Below are 16,226 nucleotides of genomic sequence, written 5' to 3'. Positions count from 1 at the left end.
CTCCCCAAAATCCTGCGAATAGCACAGTTAAAGATCATGATCGAAGATCATAAATTCTGTGAAGGGAGATCCTGCACGGCTTGCTCAGTCCCAAGCTGGATACATGTGGGACAAATTGCTTGTCTTACTAGTAAATGATCCAGCTATACATCAATGTCACACTCACAGAAACCCCTGGGCCTTGCAACTGGCTTCCACCCAAAACAGCTGTACATGTTACACTATCATCTCAGCAGGACCTGGAATAATGGCGGTCCTATATCACTGCCTATCAGGACAAAACTGTCTTACCAGGGCTGTCTCCAGCTTTATTTCCGTCCCACTCATTGTTTGGGTGCCAACGTGTTGCATTTTCCTTTTTAAGCTTACGAAGATAAGTTTTGATCAATTTTATGTCATAAAGTTTAGATTTTGGGACGAATAAGATAACAATTTTTCCCGTCCCAACAAGCAGATTTCCCTCCAAGGACAGAGGGATGGGTCCTGGAGACAGCCCTGCATCTTACGCTACATTGCCTAATGGAAGCAACTACTAGTACATGTATCTCTGTAGAATTCCCTTGAGCGGAATTTCAGGGCAAGTTAGAAACCTTTTAAGACTTGAATCATCATCTATCTCTTACTGCTAAATTTAAGTCGTGACCATTGTATTATCACTAATATCAGCCATTACGTACCCTACAAAATAGTATCAAATAAGGCCATTACTACTAGACAGTAAAGGCAAAAGAATTTAGCATTTATCAAATCATGTCCTTTGGCTTTGCTAGACTGTTATGAATAATGCAAGAAACAGATATAGACCATATACCTTGTACTCGTACTCGTAGGGGGTTTATGTGAATACATGTATGAGAAAGGTATCGTGTTTCAAATTAAAGAATTATACTAAATCTTGTGCTTAGCATTGCTAAGGACCTTTTTTGCTCCATTCTTGTTAGACATTTAAGTATGAAAGGTTGCAGTTTGAATAACTTAAACAGCCCAGGTAAATTTATGGTGACCGTCGTGCAAACTTTATTGTATTGCTGTGAATAATTTGCCACCACGACTAAGCATTAATTATCTACTTACAAATTATTCTATATATCATAGCATAACTGTTACTGACGCTTCTGAATCAAATGTTGGCACAGTGGTGCTTTCAGTTTCATGCAGACTACACAAATAAACTTTAATAAATATCATGCATTATTTTTTACTTCACCCTTAATATTGTCTAGACTAGTACTTTTCTATTAGATGCGATTTCTTAACCAAGCTAAAAGGTTTCCTTCCTTGGACCCAACTTGTGATTAAGTAAGCCACCAGGTGTTAATGTGCGCATGCGATATTAATTTGTTGCCACCAAGTTTCGCAGAGCCTCTGTCTCACCTCCAGCCCGTACCCCTTCCTTTTCATCCACGACAACCACAGGTCATCCAGGCTCTCCCGCGCCTTTTTCTTAGTCCTGAACTTTCTACGCGTTCGCGGCGTGAGCCAGGGGTACTGGAGGGCATGTTTGTGCAGGAAGGAATGGAATTAGTTTGTAGATAAAAGTTAGTAGACACCGTCAGGTAGGTTATTAACGCAGGGTAAGAGTTACTCGTGCGACTGGAAAAAATCTGTCAGACAGATCATTCCGGGCTTGAATTTCTGTTTCATGTGCTGCATAATATAAAACGTTGTACCTCTTGAGTCTGTGGTTTTATCACTCACTTCTGATCAGAAAGCCTGAAATTTATAATGTACTACATTGTACTAACAGTGAGTTAATTGTAGTATAACCCATTGTTGCAATTTATGATTCAGTTAGTCTCACAATAGGCCGACACAGTACACCCACCGGCTATGAGCTGATCTCAGTCATACATGTATGTACCTACATGTATATGCCACCAGCATGTATATATTTATATATATACCCGAATAGCTTCATGAAACGAAAAAAAAGAAAATCCTGTACATCCTAATCATACAGAGAACCAGTAGACTGTGACTGTGAGATGGGATGTCATCAAATTCCAGTTGGACTGGCTCATCAGCGGCAATGCAGCTACACACTCATTTAAATTCTCAGAGGAATTGTTACTGCTGAGCAATTCACATCTTATACGCAGTTTAATTCTCATATAGGATCGGAGCTTATACACAGTTCAATTCTCATAGGAACATTCCTCACTGAGCTATTCAGATCTTGTTATATGCAGTTTAATTCTCATAGGTAGGAACATTCCTAATACTGCAGGGCGATTCACATCTTGTACGCAGTTTAATTCTCATAGGAACATTCCTCACTGAGCGATTCACATCTTTGAAAGCCCGGTGGCATTTTCACTCTCATTTTCAAGATTAATGGTTCGAGATAAACGGGCTATCTTGTCACATAATCACGCCTAAATGGCTCAACATGCCACACTTGACTCATGATCAAAGGACGACTGGATATATTCCCAGCCTCATTCCGCTGTAATGATACTGTAACATATACCAAATTGAGAATCAATAGAGTTAGAGTATGATTACTAAATTAGTATATAGAATTACCTCAAGATCAATTTTATAAATTGTAGATCCGGGCCTCATATATAAATTGTGTATATATATTTGTATTCAAGGGTGAAATGGCCTCTGGCTCAGATCTAGAAAAATGGTGCAAACTCGCGGGCAATAAGATCATGTCAGGGCTCAAAATACTGCCGCTGACCTCCAACCTCCATTGTTGAAGCTTCGAATGTAGTATTCATCATGTTTGATTCACTCTGACTAGCCCTAGACAAACACGCGTATATCTTAACCCAAATTTCAACTCTAGATGGGCCTTTTGATTTCCAAACCTGATCCTGAATCCCCTGAACATCTTTAAAAACGTCTACAGGCTCACAATTCAAATTGTGTCTACAGGCCGGACACATATTGAATTTGTTTTTAAAGAATGATGTTCCTGGTGCATGTAATAGTAATACATATATCATTTTATATCATTCTGCTGTAGATATAGTAATATTAGACTACTAGTAGGGAAATACATTTATTTGTGAAAAACTCAAGCCGAGTTGGGACCAACAAATGAACAATTTGTGACTGTCTATGGTGTCCAATGAGTCAAAGACTCACGTACAAAAGCATGGTTTTACCGTGGACCAGTGCAAATTAGGTGCAGGTAGACGTCAGAAATAGCTGCACATCTCATAATCATGACCTGAGAGCATTAGCCGTTTGCACTTGGCAGTGTTATTTTGAGCCCTGATGCATCGTAATTTCACGGTGCCTTGGTGTTAAGCCTGGTACCCTGGAGTGATGAATAACCACAGCCTCATCAGGACCTTCAGTCACACAGGACAATCTTCTTAATTTACCTGGGGGAGTCTGGAGTTAAAAGTTCTCACCTGTACTGGCAATACATCAGGACCTGGTGTATGTGTACTACACACCTCGGTAATGTTCAATTTCAGCCCTGGTTAACTTTTCTTATTCAGCCAGCTGGAATCACATGCATTCTGAGAGGGGATTATACAATAAGTATAATCTATAATTCTTTATTATAGCTTCAGTAGAGGAAGCATACTGGAATGTGTTTCCCCTATATGTTTCCTATGTGTTACAGAAGGAAACACACAGTAAACCCAATGGAAACATATCTAATATCCATGACCAACTTCTCCGCCCATGGAAACACAAGGAGCTGCCAGTTTTAGATATAGGATGCCCCCCTGTGGCATACAAATCCTGTTGTTTGTTTTAGTAAGTCCTGCCAGATGAACCGTGTATTTGTAATTGGGAAAACAGGGAGTTTGTGGTTAGAAGTGTTTCCCCTGTGTTTCCACTAGGTGACTGAGGTTTGGAAGGGCGTGAAATCTGAAAAGGGAAACAAGGAATTCAACATGTGCCCCTCCTTACCCTATGGAGCAGATTCTCTGACAAGCATAAAATTCTGATTGACCAGGACCATACTAGTACCAACTAGGGGGGTCACATGTGGCCTGAGTCTTCGACCTGTCTGATAGTAATTTTTCCCTTCAAAAAGCCTTAGAATACCTCGTCTAAACCTCCACCCCATTCCCCCACTTTGTCACTCTGCTTCCTGGCAATGCTCCCCTTTGCATTTGCAATCTTTTTCAAGAAAAAAAACCCGGCCTGCTTATGTCCAATTTCCAATGAAATTTTAGATTCTATATAAATTCTGTATTAAAGTTTCACACATTCAGCTACATTGTAACACTGAAGTATCAGAAGGCCCACAAACCAGAGTCCTGAAATACCCCCGGAGCCCCCAGATTTCATGTCCATGGACTTCAGCCACTATCGATTGTCACATCTATCTCCTACTTAGGGTAGACTTTACGAGGCAGCCTTAAAACCTATATTGAACTTGACCTCAGGCGACATCGCTGATGATACGTATGCATGCTGGGGGACAGAAAGAGCTAAATAATATGCATGCATACCCGGGCACGTATCATCTGATTCAGTAGTAAGTTTGGAGTCCTGGAATGGAGCCTTTCGCACGAACCATAACAATTCCGGATGCCTATCTCGTGTGAAGTGAACTATGAGTATAACCTACAGTTTGCTGCCCATCTGATAAACGGCAGTGGAAACATCATTCAGACTGTGTCAGAGTAGAACCATTACCCAGAGACGGCCTGCAGCTGTCAGGCTCATCTTGACCTGAGGACAAGATATAGTACCTGATGGCTTGTGTGTATATGCTGGGGCACAGAAAGGGCTTACACATGTACACATGTTAAGTTAAGTTAAAATCCTCCCACACCATAATTGATGTATAGGGCGGTGCCCATCTCCATTTCATAGCCTTGGGGCCACACTGTGGTGCAATCATTGCAGCAGGGGACTAGTCCACTGGCAGTGGAATGTGTTTAACTTCCATACTGTTTCATAAGTATGTACCATTTTTATTAAGTCTTTGGTATGACTCAATGCACCTCTTGTCCAGAGGTGCCCTGCTAGAACTCCAGTCCTTCTGGTCCAAGTAATTTGGACCAGATGTGGCAGAGTAGCAAAGGCACAGACCACTACACCACAGGGACACCCCCTACACATGTTAAGTACATTATATAATATAGTTTCTGGGTGTGTTTCAATCTTTATGCCAATGAAAAATTTTGTTGAGAGTTGAACATCTTTTTTTAAATCATTCATCCAAAATCCTGGCCTTTTAAATGAAAGGCTATCGAATCATTTTAGGTTTACATAATACATGACATTGTATGGTGCTAATCATCAATGTGTATATAACAGAATTATAATTATTATTATAGTTTATACACCAGAGGAAAATGTCTTCAACCTGAATTTGAATTTAGACAAGACGGCTGATGATGTTGAATGTACTTGAATGTACTAACTTAAAGGATACAAAAACAGCGTGTAGCTCTTAGAATTAAATGTTATTGGTTTCTGGGTGCCTCCCAATCTTTTCTCCATGCATATACATGATTGTGCATTAGGTAAGCCATACATGGCTGATCACTGTGGGGGTGATAAAGTAGTCAGGGCACAGAAAAGGCATTTGAAAGCTTTTAAGCTTACTTCCAGGGTGCCTTTTGAACTCACCACATGTACAAAAGGTTAACTTTTGCAAGTTTACATAGAGAGCACATTATTTGAACACTTTTATATAAGATGAATTGAATTTATCAAGTATAAAGTAGAGGTCAGAGAAACGGCCAAGCCTTCTTTTCAATCTCACCACATTAAGGGTTGAATGGCGATGGTTTCAGGTCACCTCATCTTTTGTACACTTTACAAGTTCAGCTTGCTGCACTCGTGTCGGTAATAATTCAAGCTTACATACATCGTACCATGGAAATGTAGTTTTCCATGTTCCCAAACATTAATATTGTTCACTTACGCTTAACTTTTCAATAAAGGATGAGGCCTGCAACCAGAACTGACAGTGTGTTAAGTTCACCAAGGGATAGAAATACTAAAATTTCTGCTTTCTGCGATATTTGTGATTCATAATATCGCATCCGCATTATTCAATCTTGGCAGCTAGTGAATCAGGGCTCGAAATACTGGGTGCATGTGCACCCAGTGCACCCAATTTTGGAGCTGTGCACCTAATTTTTTTACTGTGGGTGCACTGGTGCACCCAAATATTTTCGTACGGTTTAATGTGTAAAGGTATCACTGCACACTAGTAGACAGCATATTCTTGACATCTAAGTGTAAGAAAATAATAAAATCTTTGTTGTAGTACTTGTTTAAGATTTTGATGTTAGAATTTGAGTTAATTTCGATTTTGAAAGCTTCAAAACTGTGTGTCGAGATCGCGTGCCAAATGCGCATGAAGAGGAACAGTAAGGTTTGTCATTAGGTTTTGCTTACAATAGTTACATTCTACTTTATTTTATGTGGTGCACCCAAAAAATTTTTGGTGCACCCAATTTTTTAGGTTGGGTGCACCAGTGCACCTATTCCCAAAACTGAATTTCGAGCCCTTTGAATTGTTCATGATTCTTCCGGCAAGCCCTAAAATTTCGATGCAAATTGTAGGTCTAACAGGTGGCCATGGGTATTTTGAGCCATCCATCATAATTGCCATCGCACAAAACCTTATTGAACAGCACATGAAAGCGAGAGAGCGCTGCTGCTGCTGCTCGAGGAGCTGATGATAAGGTGGCGTATGATCATGTATAGGTGTGAGGAGGTGATTTTAATGCGGATCAGATAGCAGTGATGGTTCAAAGCACGTGGGAGTTACCCAGGGTTGTGGTACAGCTGATATCAGGGATTCAGACAACACACAGAATACAGAGAGTAGCGATTAAGTCTGAGTCAGAGTCAGATCATGACCCTGAAAACCACCAGATGTTTACGTACATGCACCATATGTTATGAGTGAAGATTTCATATGAGCCAGGTACATATACATGTATATGCATGGAGGATTATTGGCTGTTGCATAAAGGATAAAGGGTGAGGTAATGAGGGAGGCTGTGATTGTGAAAGTTTTTTGAAGAGATTATGGGTGACATTTCCTAAGGGCACTTTATTTCAAGTGAATAGATTATCATATGATAAACGTTTCTGACTAAAAACACTATGCCAAACAGCTGTGTTTATGGGCATGTGTATGTGTGTGCGTGCGTGTGTGTGGATTTTGGTGTGAAAGCATTCAATATGCTGTACGTAGTTGTGAGTGACTTAAACTCTTAAGATTCTGTTTTCAACATCCTGCGTGCCTTGAATCACTTCTCTTCCTTACGTCTAGACAGGAATGAGACTGAATTTAACAGCAGCATTCTTCAAATGGGCACTCCAAGCATAGATGTAAGCCAATGGATAAGCGCTGCCCGTGCAGTAAAACAAAACTGGCAGACGGCCAAGCAATCAAAAGCAATGTCACAGATTAATGTGGTGCAAGCTAGCCTACAAGCCATGAAAGTGAGAATTTTTACTTCTTCGCTGTTTGATGGGTGTTGGTCTTGGACATTGGGTAAAATGTTAATCTTGTATCACATCCTTGGACAGCACTTAGAAATGGACCACTTTCAAAACCCTACGTGTATATATGTGCCTTGAATCACTTATCTTTCCAACGTCTAGACATGACTGAGACAGAAACGAACAGTCATGGGCACTCTTCAAATTGGTTCTCAAACGATGATATATGCAGGCCTTAGATAAGTCAGCTGTCAAGCCATATGCAGCAGCAAAAAAACTCAGGCAGCACCAGCAAATTAAGCGATTTCACAAAATACAATATGCATGAAAGACTGAAAGCTTATGTGCACCTACACTAAGAAATAATGATCTTAATCATTAAGTGATTAACTTGTTGTTATGTTTTCAGGTTTGTTGCTTGGTTCAACGATCAGGATATGTGAGAATGTTTCCTTTTCCGCTGTGTGGTGGATATTAACCTTGGTCAATTGAGCAAAAAGCTATGACAATTTGAAATCCTGGGTACAAATCCTGGAATGCCTGTTTAGGTTCCTTCACTCCCTGTTACAGTTTACGCTTTTCTAAATTATCATAAAGACCCTTTTGTCTGCGCTCTCCTTTCTAAAAGCAACTCAAAAATCTAAAAGCTGAACAAAAAGCAGACAGATACTAATTACTATGCTAAATGCTGGCCACCACCATATACACCCCACAGTAACGTCATACAAATGTATGTACCTCCCACGCATATTTCCCGCCGCGTGTCGATTTCCCGGGAGCCGGGACCCAGGGCTCCTTAACCGGTGGGCTCTGGCTACGCGCGAGGGAGGAGGGTGGGGGAGGGCTACGTACTCGTGACGACGGCGGTCGGCGGACGTTCCCGGGTCCTCCGAAGGTGCTACCGCGGGCAAACCGTGTCCTCTTCATGCGCCCCTGAAATCAAAATGGAGGGAAAATATGTCAGACTACCGACTACCAAAAGTTCTCAGTACGTAAATGAAGACTTATGATACACTAACAGAATTATATGGAACTTACAGTAAAATCTAAATTTAACATAACATTTTGCTTCATCAACTCAGTTACATCTGATTTCAAACCTCAAAAATAATATACGGTGATCTTATGTTGATTCAAAGCAAATGCCAAGGCCATACACAGCTACAATTCCTTAAAATTTCTCAATGCAATTTACATGTATCAAAGCACCATTAGCATTATGATCATACTCTGGGGACATCCCTGCAGAATCAATACAATTTGTTTGCCATATAGTCCAGCCCTAAGCATACATGATGACCTTCACATGTATTGAACATCCATTTCAATGTAAATTCTGTGCCTCACACCGATCAATGTCTAGCAGGTAATAATATCCCCTCTTATTAGCCTGCAGTGGGTGCCATCCGATTACTACCCGGGCTCCTACATGTATGTATACACTCACTGCCATGAACAAAATCAGGGCAGTGAGTGTAGGAGCCCGGTAGTAATCAGATGGCACCCAGGCTACCCTGTATTACCCTCTGGATCTCTCTGTGACATTATTGCACCATGGACAGTCAATCACACTGTCAACAACACTGTGCCTTACTTTAACTGTAAGCAAAGATGTGGGCAATGGTTGTTTTTGGCTTTTAAAGACCAATGAAGTAACAAATTTGCTTTAACTTTTCAATTTTTTACAGATATTGTATTAAGACATCACATTTCTGCTCTCTAATCTTCTGACATCATGGTTTAATGTTTTTAAGTTCGAGACAAAATTTATTAAATAGTCTAGTCTATCTATTTCATTCATTTTTCCTGCCACTTTCTCTGTTCTATATGGCTTAGAAAGAATATTAAGTTTTTGGGTCTGTCCACTTATGATACATCAACTGGGCAGATTCCCATTAAAACCTTCAGCATGATCTATTTCATCATTTGAGGTTTTAAGCCTAAAAGTAAAAGGCTCTTATCTTAAAATTACAGCAGGACACGTGTGCCAAGGGCATAACAGCTGGCTTACCCTTACAGTTTAACGTTAATGCAGCTTTTACCAAGTCAAGGGGTATTTAAATTTCCACTGCTGGCTTCGGGAGCCACACCATCTGTTTTCATCAATTCTCATCAGGGTCATTTTTTTGGCTAAATACTCTCTGGCTCAAACTTTGTTCGAGCTCATAAGCCTTGTCTCCAAGCAGATGTTGGGGTGCACCACCGTATACCTACCGACAATCGCACGTTTTCGTGGGACACGGGTTGCAGACTGCCAGAAAAGCTGGCTGCTCAGAACACAGTACGATTGAATTTCAACTTGACATCTGCTTGGAGATTATTTCCTGGATGTCTAACCTGCATTGACATGTGTAACTCAGCTCTTGAAAAGAAGTTGAGTATCTAAAATCATACTTACTCCATTACATATACCATGTATAGCACTTAGTAATTAATACGTACATCCACAGCCTTTGCAGTGGCGGATTTCTTCCCCTTCTTGACGTGCACGTGAACAGGTGTCTCCTCATCAACGTGAACGTGGATCGGGGACGTCCGCCCGTCATCAAGGGACATCATCTGATGGGAGGGGAAAAAATACAAATGATTACATAGAGATTGTGCAATTGTGTAACCAACACACATGTATGTGTCCTGATAATTACCAAAGAGGAAAGATATGATACAAGAAATTACATTCTTTTGTATAAACCTTTCAGACTTGATCGGAAGGTATAATTGACTAACAAACACACATAATTATGCAAAAGGCTTTGCCGTTAGATTATTCTTACACTATATTTCACATGTACAGAATATGTGAGTGAGACTGAGAATCAGAATTCAGATGCTAAAAAATTATACATTTTTTATTAGTAATTTTCTTTTCCATCTCTTTCCTCACACCTGTATACATGTAGAACATACTTCAACTGCAAATATTGGATGGATGATCTGTGGTAGTGACCGATCCCCCCCCCCCACGTGGAACTTTGGAGACGTGGCATGTACTTGTCATCCATCAAAAGTCCCACAGCCACAGAGGTTCAGACTTCCTCTACAGTAAGATATACTGTGGACTCCACAGTGTGGAGAGCCTGTGGCAGTCACCAAATACAACGTAATCCCACCTCCCTAGACGTCAGTAATGGGGGGATTGTGCTCATCCCAACTTTTCCTCCCTGCAAGTAAAGATCGTCAACCTTGCAGCATTAAACGACCGTGAATATCATTTATGAGTCAGCCAGGGGCGCCATGTAGGCTTCATCTGGAAATAATTAGGCACCCTCTAGTGCCTGTAGACCATTTTAACTCAGGCCAACAGGTACAAAGTGAACATGGAATTGTTTTATAAGAAAGATATATTTTCTTTTATTTCTTGAAGGTATTCCTTATACCAATACACAGTAACACTAATAGGCTAATACTTAGCCATCATAATAATATATCACACATAATTTTAATGATGCAGTCCTTCTAAATATGGCAACATAATCTGATCCGGATGTCATTTGGCAATTTTATGTTATCAACTAGCTTATTTTCTGGATATTCCAACATCCATAAGGATTACATGAGGAACCATCAACACGTCAGGAACTCCAGGTGAAGGACAAAGACTAATAGTAGTAATAGTCTGCATGTTGGTATCGAACTAATTAAAATGTTACAGATGGTCTCATCAATGAAGTAAGTTGCTTGACTGGGATTTTGGATCTATATGGCAGGAACATTTGCCTTGATTATGATTAAGTTTATGATTGATGCCATATGTTAGGGTAGCTGCCCTACAAGTGCACTTGTATATTTGGGCCTGGGATGGGGTTTTCTGTGAAAAAATCAGAAAAAAATTGCAATTCTTTAAATGTGAATTAATAATTTTGGTCAATTTTCAAATTTGTTTCAGGACTCCAAATTCAAGTCGAGCGTTAATCATAAGATATTTGAGTTGTTATGATATTTTCTACACAGTTATAATTTAGAAAGAGCGCAAATTAGGAAAATATTACTAGGTATTCCAACGCTACAGCGAAAATGTTCTACCGCATGGCTGACAGTGAAATTTGTTACCATCTTTCCATGTTCGCGGCGCAAAGATAATTCCCCTAAAATAGCCGTGTTGTACATGGAAATGAAGCATATAAACTTGTCTCTCCAGAAATGTGGGTCTTGGGGTTCTACGATCCCGAAAACTCCAGAAATTGGCCGTTGAAAACGGCTCGGAGTGGGCCGGGGCGCGCGCCTCGCCGAACGCGGGCACCATTTTGTCTGCAGCGCCCGGGGAAACTCCCTTGTTTACGGCGCCTGCGCGTTGCCGTCCTCTGCACCAGTAGAGTAAAACTAGCATCATATTCAAGAGCAGATTACGAGCTTTAAAATGATACCGGTGACAACTACACACCATGAAAATTCGGGGTAGAAACGGCGATTCAAAAATTTTTGAAATTTTCATTTTCTAAAACGAACGTAAAATTTTAGCCGTTCATAGTTGTCACCGGTGTCAAAATAACGGCAGAAAACAGAGCTTTCTGATGATGTAATCGGTTTCTCCCTTGAATGTACGTCCGCGAATCGCGAGCTCCATTTTACTGAGGCAAACAAAGGGTTTGTTTACGTTTCGCGCGCGTCGCGCCAGCGCGCGAAAATCAAGCTTGCGCGTCGTCTGCTAGAGCGCAGTTTGCCCATAGAGCGGCACAAATGAATTGTTTTCTACACCATGGAGCCGGAATTTCAAGGTAAACTAGAATTTTGTGCATTTTGGTGTGCTGACATACAGTTTGAATGGTATTTTTTTTGCAACTTTCATACAAGAAGTTAATAAATAGATAAGAGAGTGCATACATTGTATGTGTACTGTTATGGCTTGCAGCTGATTGAAATGCTTGACTGTATTTTAGCATTTTTTCTAGTGGTCATAGCATTAATGAAAGAGTGTTACTTGCCACAAGTTAAAATACATTGTGTTTCTTGATTGTTGAACTTGAAGGTTATAACTTAGTGTGAAACCTATGCCCAATTTTTTTTTTTTGAATTCCATATCAGTATCTAAGGTTCTGTAATTTTTTTTCTATGAAAGAATATTACTTGCCTCAGGTTCCAAGTGGGAAATACCTTGTGTATTTTTTTCATTTGTCGAACTTGATGGCACCGCTGGCCCCCGGTTAGGGGTCATAGCGTCGAACCTATGCCCAATTTTTCCAAAAATTCCATTGCAGTATTATCTCTGAAAAGTCTCACAGAATTCAACTTTCTGTAAGAATTTTTTTGATGAAGAATGTTACTTGCCTTAAGTTCCAAGTGGAAAATACAATAACATTGTGTATTTTTATCATTTGTTGACTTTGCATGAACATTTCTTTACAGCATTTAAGTCTTGTTTTTAGGAAAAAAATGTTCCTTGCCTCAAGTTCCAAGTGGAAAATACTTGGGTATTTTTTCATATGTTGAACTTGATGGCACCGCTGGCCCCCGGTTAGGGGTCATAGCGTCGAACCTATGCCCAATTTTTTCAAAATATTTATGAACTTGTTTATTGACGAGAGTAAATAAAAAGGGGCAACGAGAAATAATTTTCAGTCGCTAAGCCACTAATTGGTTTCTGGTTGGATGTGATCACAGGAAAGCTACATTTAACTTACAACGGTATTTAGGAAGTTGTTATTGAATAATTAAGTTCAAAGTAACTTTCATGACCATCGATAACAAAAAAGATTATAATTGCCAGTATGCAGATAAGTTATTGATAAAACCGTTCGTATTTTCCTTGTCAGGTAAAACACTGGAGAGTCTGTTGGACTCACCTGGCAGGAAGTTCCCATCTGACACAGTTGCAGGTGTTTTAGAGGTAGTATCGCTGATAGACAAAAGTGACAAGTACACCTGGGATCACTTTACAGCATGGCACAGAAAGCAATTCCCAGAGCTTGGAACAAAAGCAAAGGCAACTGTGCACAAGCAAGTTCAGAAATTAAACTTTAATTGTTTCAGTGCTTTTTGTGCCATGGGGTGTTTTGCTTGACTTTGCTGGTCTAGGTAGAGTAGCAAAAATCATAAAACTGCTGTACTTACCTGAAATATTATATTCTTGTCTCGAGTACTATCAAGAGCCAGTGTCCTACTGACCCGGTGAGTTTGTCGCAGTGTGGTACAGCGACCTCCACGACAAGCCAACCTGGTACCCATGATCAGTGGTAGAAGAGGGTGTTGAAACAGTGACACTTACCTTCTTTCATCCAGTTGCAGGTATTTATCTGTTTGTTCAAATCTTAACTCCAGATTTTCTAGATGTATCTTACAGAGTTCAGTCACATGCAGTCTGATTCTTTCTTCACAATCACATTTACTTGACTGTCATAAGTTGAGAAACAAATATGTGATACAAATCAGTGGAACGATGGTGTGGTACATTGTACTAGGATAGATCGTCATTGATGCAGATGGACTAACATAACTAAAAGCAAAAGAATGTATTTTTCAGGAGGAATGTACCAACTGGCAACTCCCAGATGTCGCTGATATAAGACCAGTGGAGAAGAAGTTTGTCTTGAAGAATGTAGATGTCACGCCAATAAGTGGAGGGAGATATTGGATGGTGGAGGACAAACTGAAAGTTGACAAGTTATGCAGCCAGTTCCACTAACTGACTGAGTATTAAGTTTGTAAGAATAAATAGTAACGACAGTTGCTATCATAGAAAAGGGTTAAAAGTAAGCTTGTTTTTATAAAAGGTTGTGTACATTGTATCAACTGATGATTAGATAAATCAAGTAAAACTATGTGCATGTACATCCAAGAAATCTGTGTACGTTGTGTTTACTGAAGACAGCCTTTGACCTTGAATGTTTGATCGTGTCATAAATGCAGTGTTTACATTGTTTACCCGTAGTAATATTTTACCTCTTGATGGTTAAAAAGAGCCAAAGAAGATAGTAAAAACATGTCATGTATTGTGAAAGTGTAAAGTTGTGCTGTTAATGTATGGTAACATCATGACTCATCAAATAATGTGACATATGTACGCAATCTTACCTTTGACTTTGACTGAGTTGACCTTGTTATTAAGGCAGTTAACATAGCTGACATTCTGTTGATGTAACATTTTCTAGTAATAGAAGATGACATAATGCTGTACATTTTAAAAGTATTTGAAGTATCATACTCAGTCTTAAAGTACATTGCACCCGGTGCCTGGCACAGTTACTGTAATACTGATGTATACTGGCAAAACACCATAGGCTGCAACCAAAAATGTGAATTGTTTCCACTTAATTTAATCATTTTTTAGAATAAGTACAGGTAAGATGATTGTTCTTGTTTAAAGAACACAAGTGGGTGTTGTTGTGTGTGAAATATTGGAAGACAGGGTTGCTCCTGTGAAATGATACAGTTGTGTGAACTTTGGAGGATTTTTCCTTCTCCAGGGGTCAAAGGTCACGCTGCCACCTGAGTAATTTGGTGTGAGAAGCATACTTTGACCCTGTGAAAAAAAACATAATAGAATGATATCAAAGTTTGAGACCTTATGGAGTCATTCTAAGTAGTCCATATTACAAGTCTATAAGATAGAATAAGCTTTTCAGCCTTTACTTACCTTTTTATCACCCCTCAAAAAAGGCATTTTTGTTCATTTTCATGTTTAACGCGCGGCCGGCCGTTTGTGAGGACAGATTTTGGCAACTTCAAGGAGCCATATCTCAGCAACCGTTCAAGATATTTGCTTCATTTAAAAAGTATTTTACTTCTCTTGATCAGCTCTTTCAGAAACAGTAAAAATCTGCATTGTACTGTGTCTCTGAAATTTTGGTTGGAATACCTAATATTACTAGTATGTACAGTGTAGTGTACAGGTATTGAAACAAACAAAAAATGTCATAACGACAACTTCGTATCTTATGCTATTCTCCCCCAAAGCGCCCCACCATGAATATTCTGCACATGACCTTGTAGAAACAAAGATGAACTGCCCACAGTCCGGCATCTGTCAGGAGCGACAGGTAGCTGACGGACAGAGCTGCATTTTACATGTGTTTATAGTCCCTTGTTCATAATGCTACCTGAATTATTCAGCACTAGCCCTGGGGCTATAGATACATGTACATCTACTTTGTCTATTATATTAATAAAAGCGGCTATTTTTCTTTGTCAAGCTTTATTGGTAATCAATTACATATTTAAGTTTGCATCAACTTCTGTGGAGAATAGATTTATTTTAAAACACACTGTCAGGAAGATATCTATTAAACCAGATAGTCCTAAGATTGCAAAGTGGAGCAAGATGTTTTTGTAGTCTTGAACCAAATGACCAATGAGTACATTTATCAATTATTAGTTACATCTACATTAACAAAATATATGTGCGGACTAATGTTACCTGACCAAAAATAATGATTTCAAAATATGATTTTGAGTCCTGGAATGGAGTTTTTTGACAGCCTCATTGCTCTAAGTCTAACAGAGTACTAGCCGTGGTGACTGTTGCAGGGCTTATTACCTACTGGCTGAGCTTCAAGGTGAATATTCCAGGTGAATATACACACTAACACAGTACTACTCTGTCTCAGTACAACTTTCAGCTTGAAGACTGGCTGAGCTTCAAGGTGAATATTCCAGGTGAATATACACACTAACACAGTACTACTCTGTCTCAGTACAACTTTCAGCTTGAAGACATTAGTAAGTGGTGCCACTGCCCAAAGTCTGTGTATGTCACTATTGTCAGTTAATCAATTCAAGGCAGCCTGCTAGTGTTACTGAGGCAGTGGCAGTAAGCTAAGTAAAAGCATTTTAAACGCTGTAAAACAGTTTCACACATTCAGTCTGTAGAAAAAATTATGCAAAAATCAAAGATTGCATGA

At 39.6% G+C, this 16,226-nt stretch overlaps 1 protein-coding gene and 1 long non-coding RNA gene across 2 annotated transcripts in view; one reads left to right on the top strand and one right to left on the bottom strand.

Moving 5' to 3' along the window:
• LOC136442470 (outer dense fiber protein 2-like) overlaps positions 1 to 16,226 on the bottom strand; it is a 35,122-nt gene that overhangs the window by 16,365 nt on the left and 2,531 nt on the right. The window contains exons 2-3 of the mRNA XM_066439349.1: positions 9,835 to 9,951; positions 8,131 to 8,325 (exon numbers count right to left, since the gene is read on the bottom strand). Of these exons, the coding sequence (XP_066295446.1) occupies positions 8,131 to 8,325; positions 9,835 to 9,951 (312 nt within the window). The remainder of the gene's footprint in view (positions 1 to 8,130; positions 8,326 to 9,834; positions 9,952 to 16,226) is intronic.
• On the top strand, positions 11,382 to 14,887 carry LOC136442224 (uncharacterized). The gene is made up of 2 exons (XR_010756982.1): positions 11,382 to 13,614; positions 13,850 to 14,887. It is a non-coding gene; the product is annotated as an uncharacterized lncRNA (long non-coding RNA).

Source organism: Branchiostoma lanceolatum, chromosome 9 (genome assembly GCF_035083965.1).
Source record: "Branchiostoma lanceolatum isolate klBraLanc5 chromosome 9, klBraLanc5.hap2, whole genome shotgun sequence".
NCBI lineage: Eukaryota > Metazoa > Chordata > Leptocardii > Amphioxiformes > Branchiostomatidae > Branchiostoma > Branchiostoma lanceolatum.
Note: the sequence above shows the minus strand (reverse complement) of the source record. Positions and strands in the feature narration are given on the sequence as shown.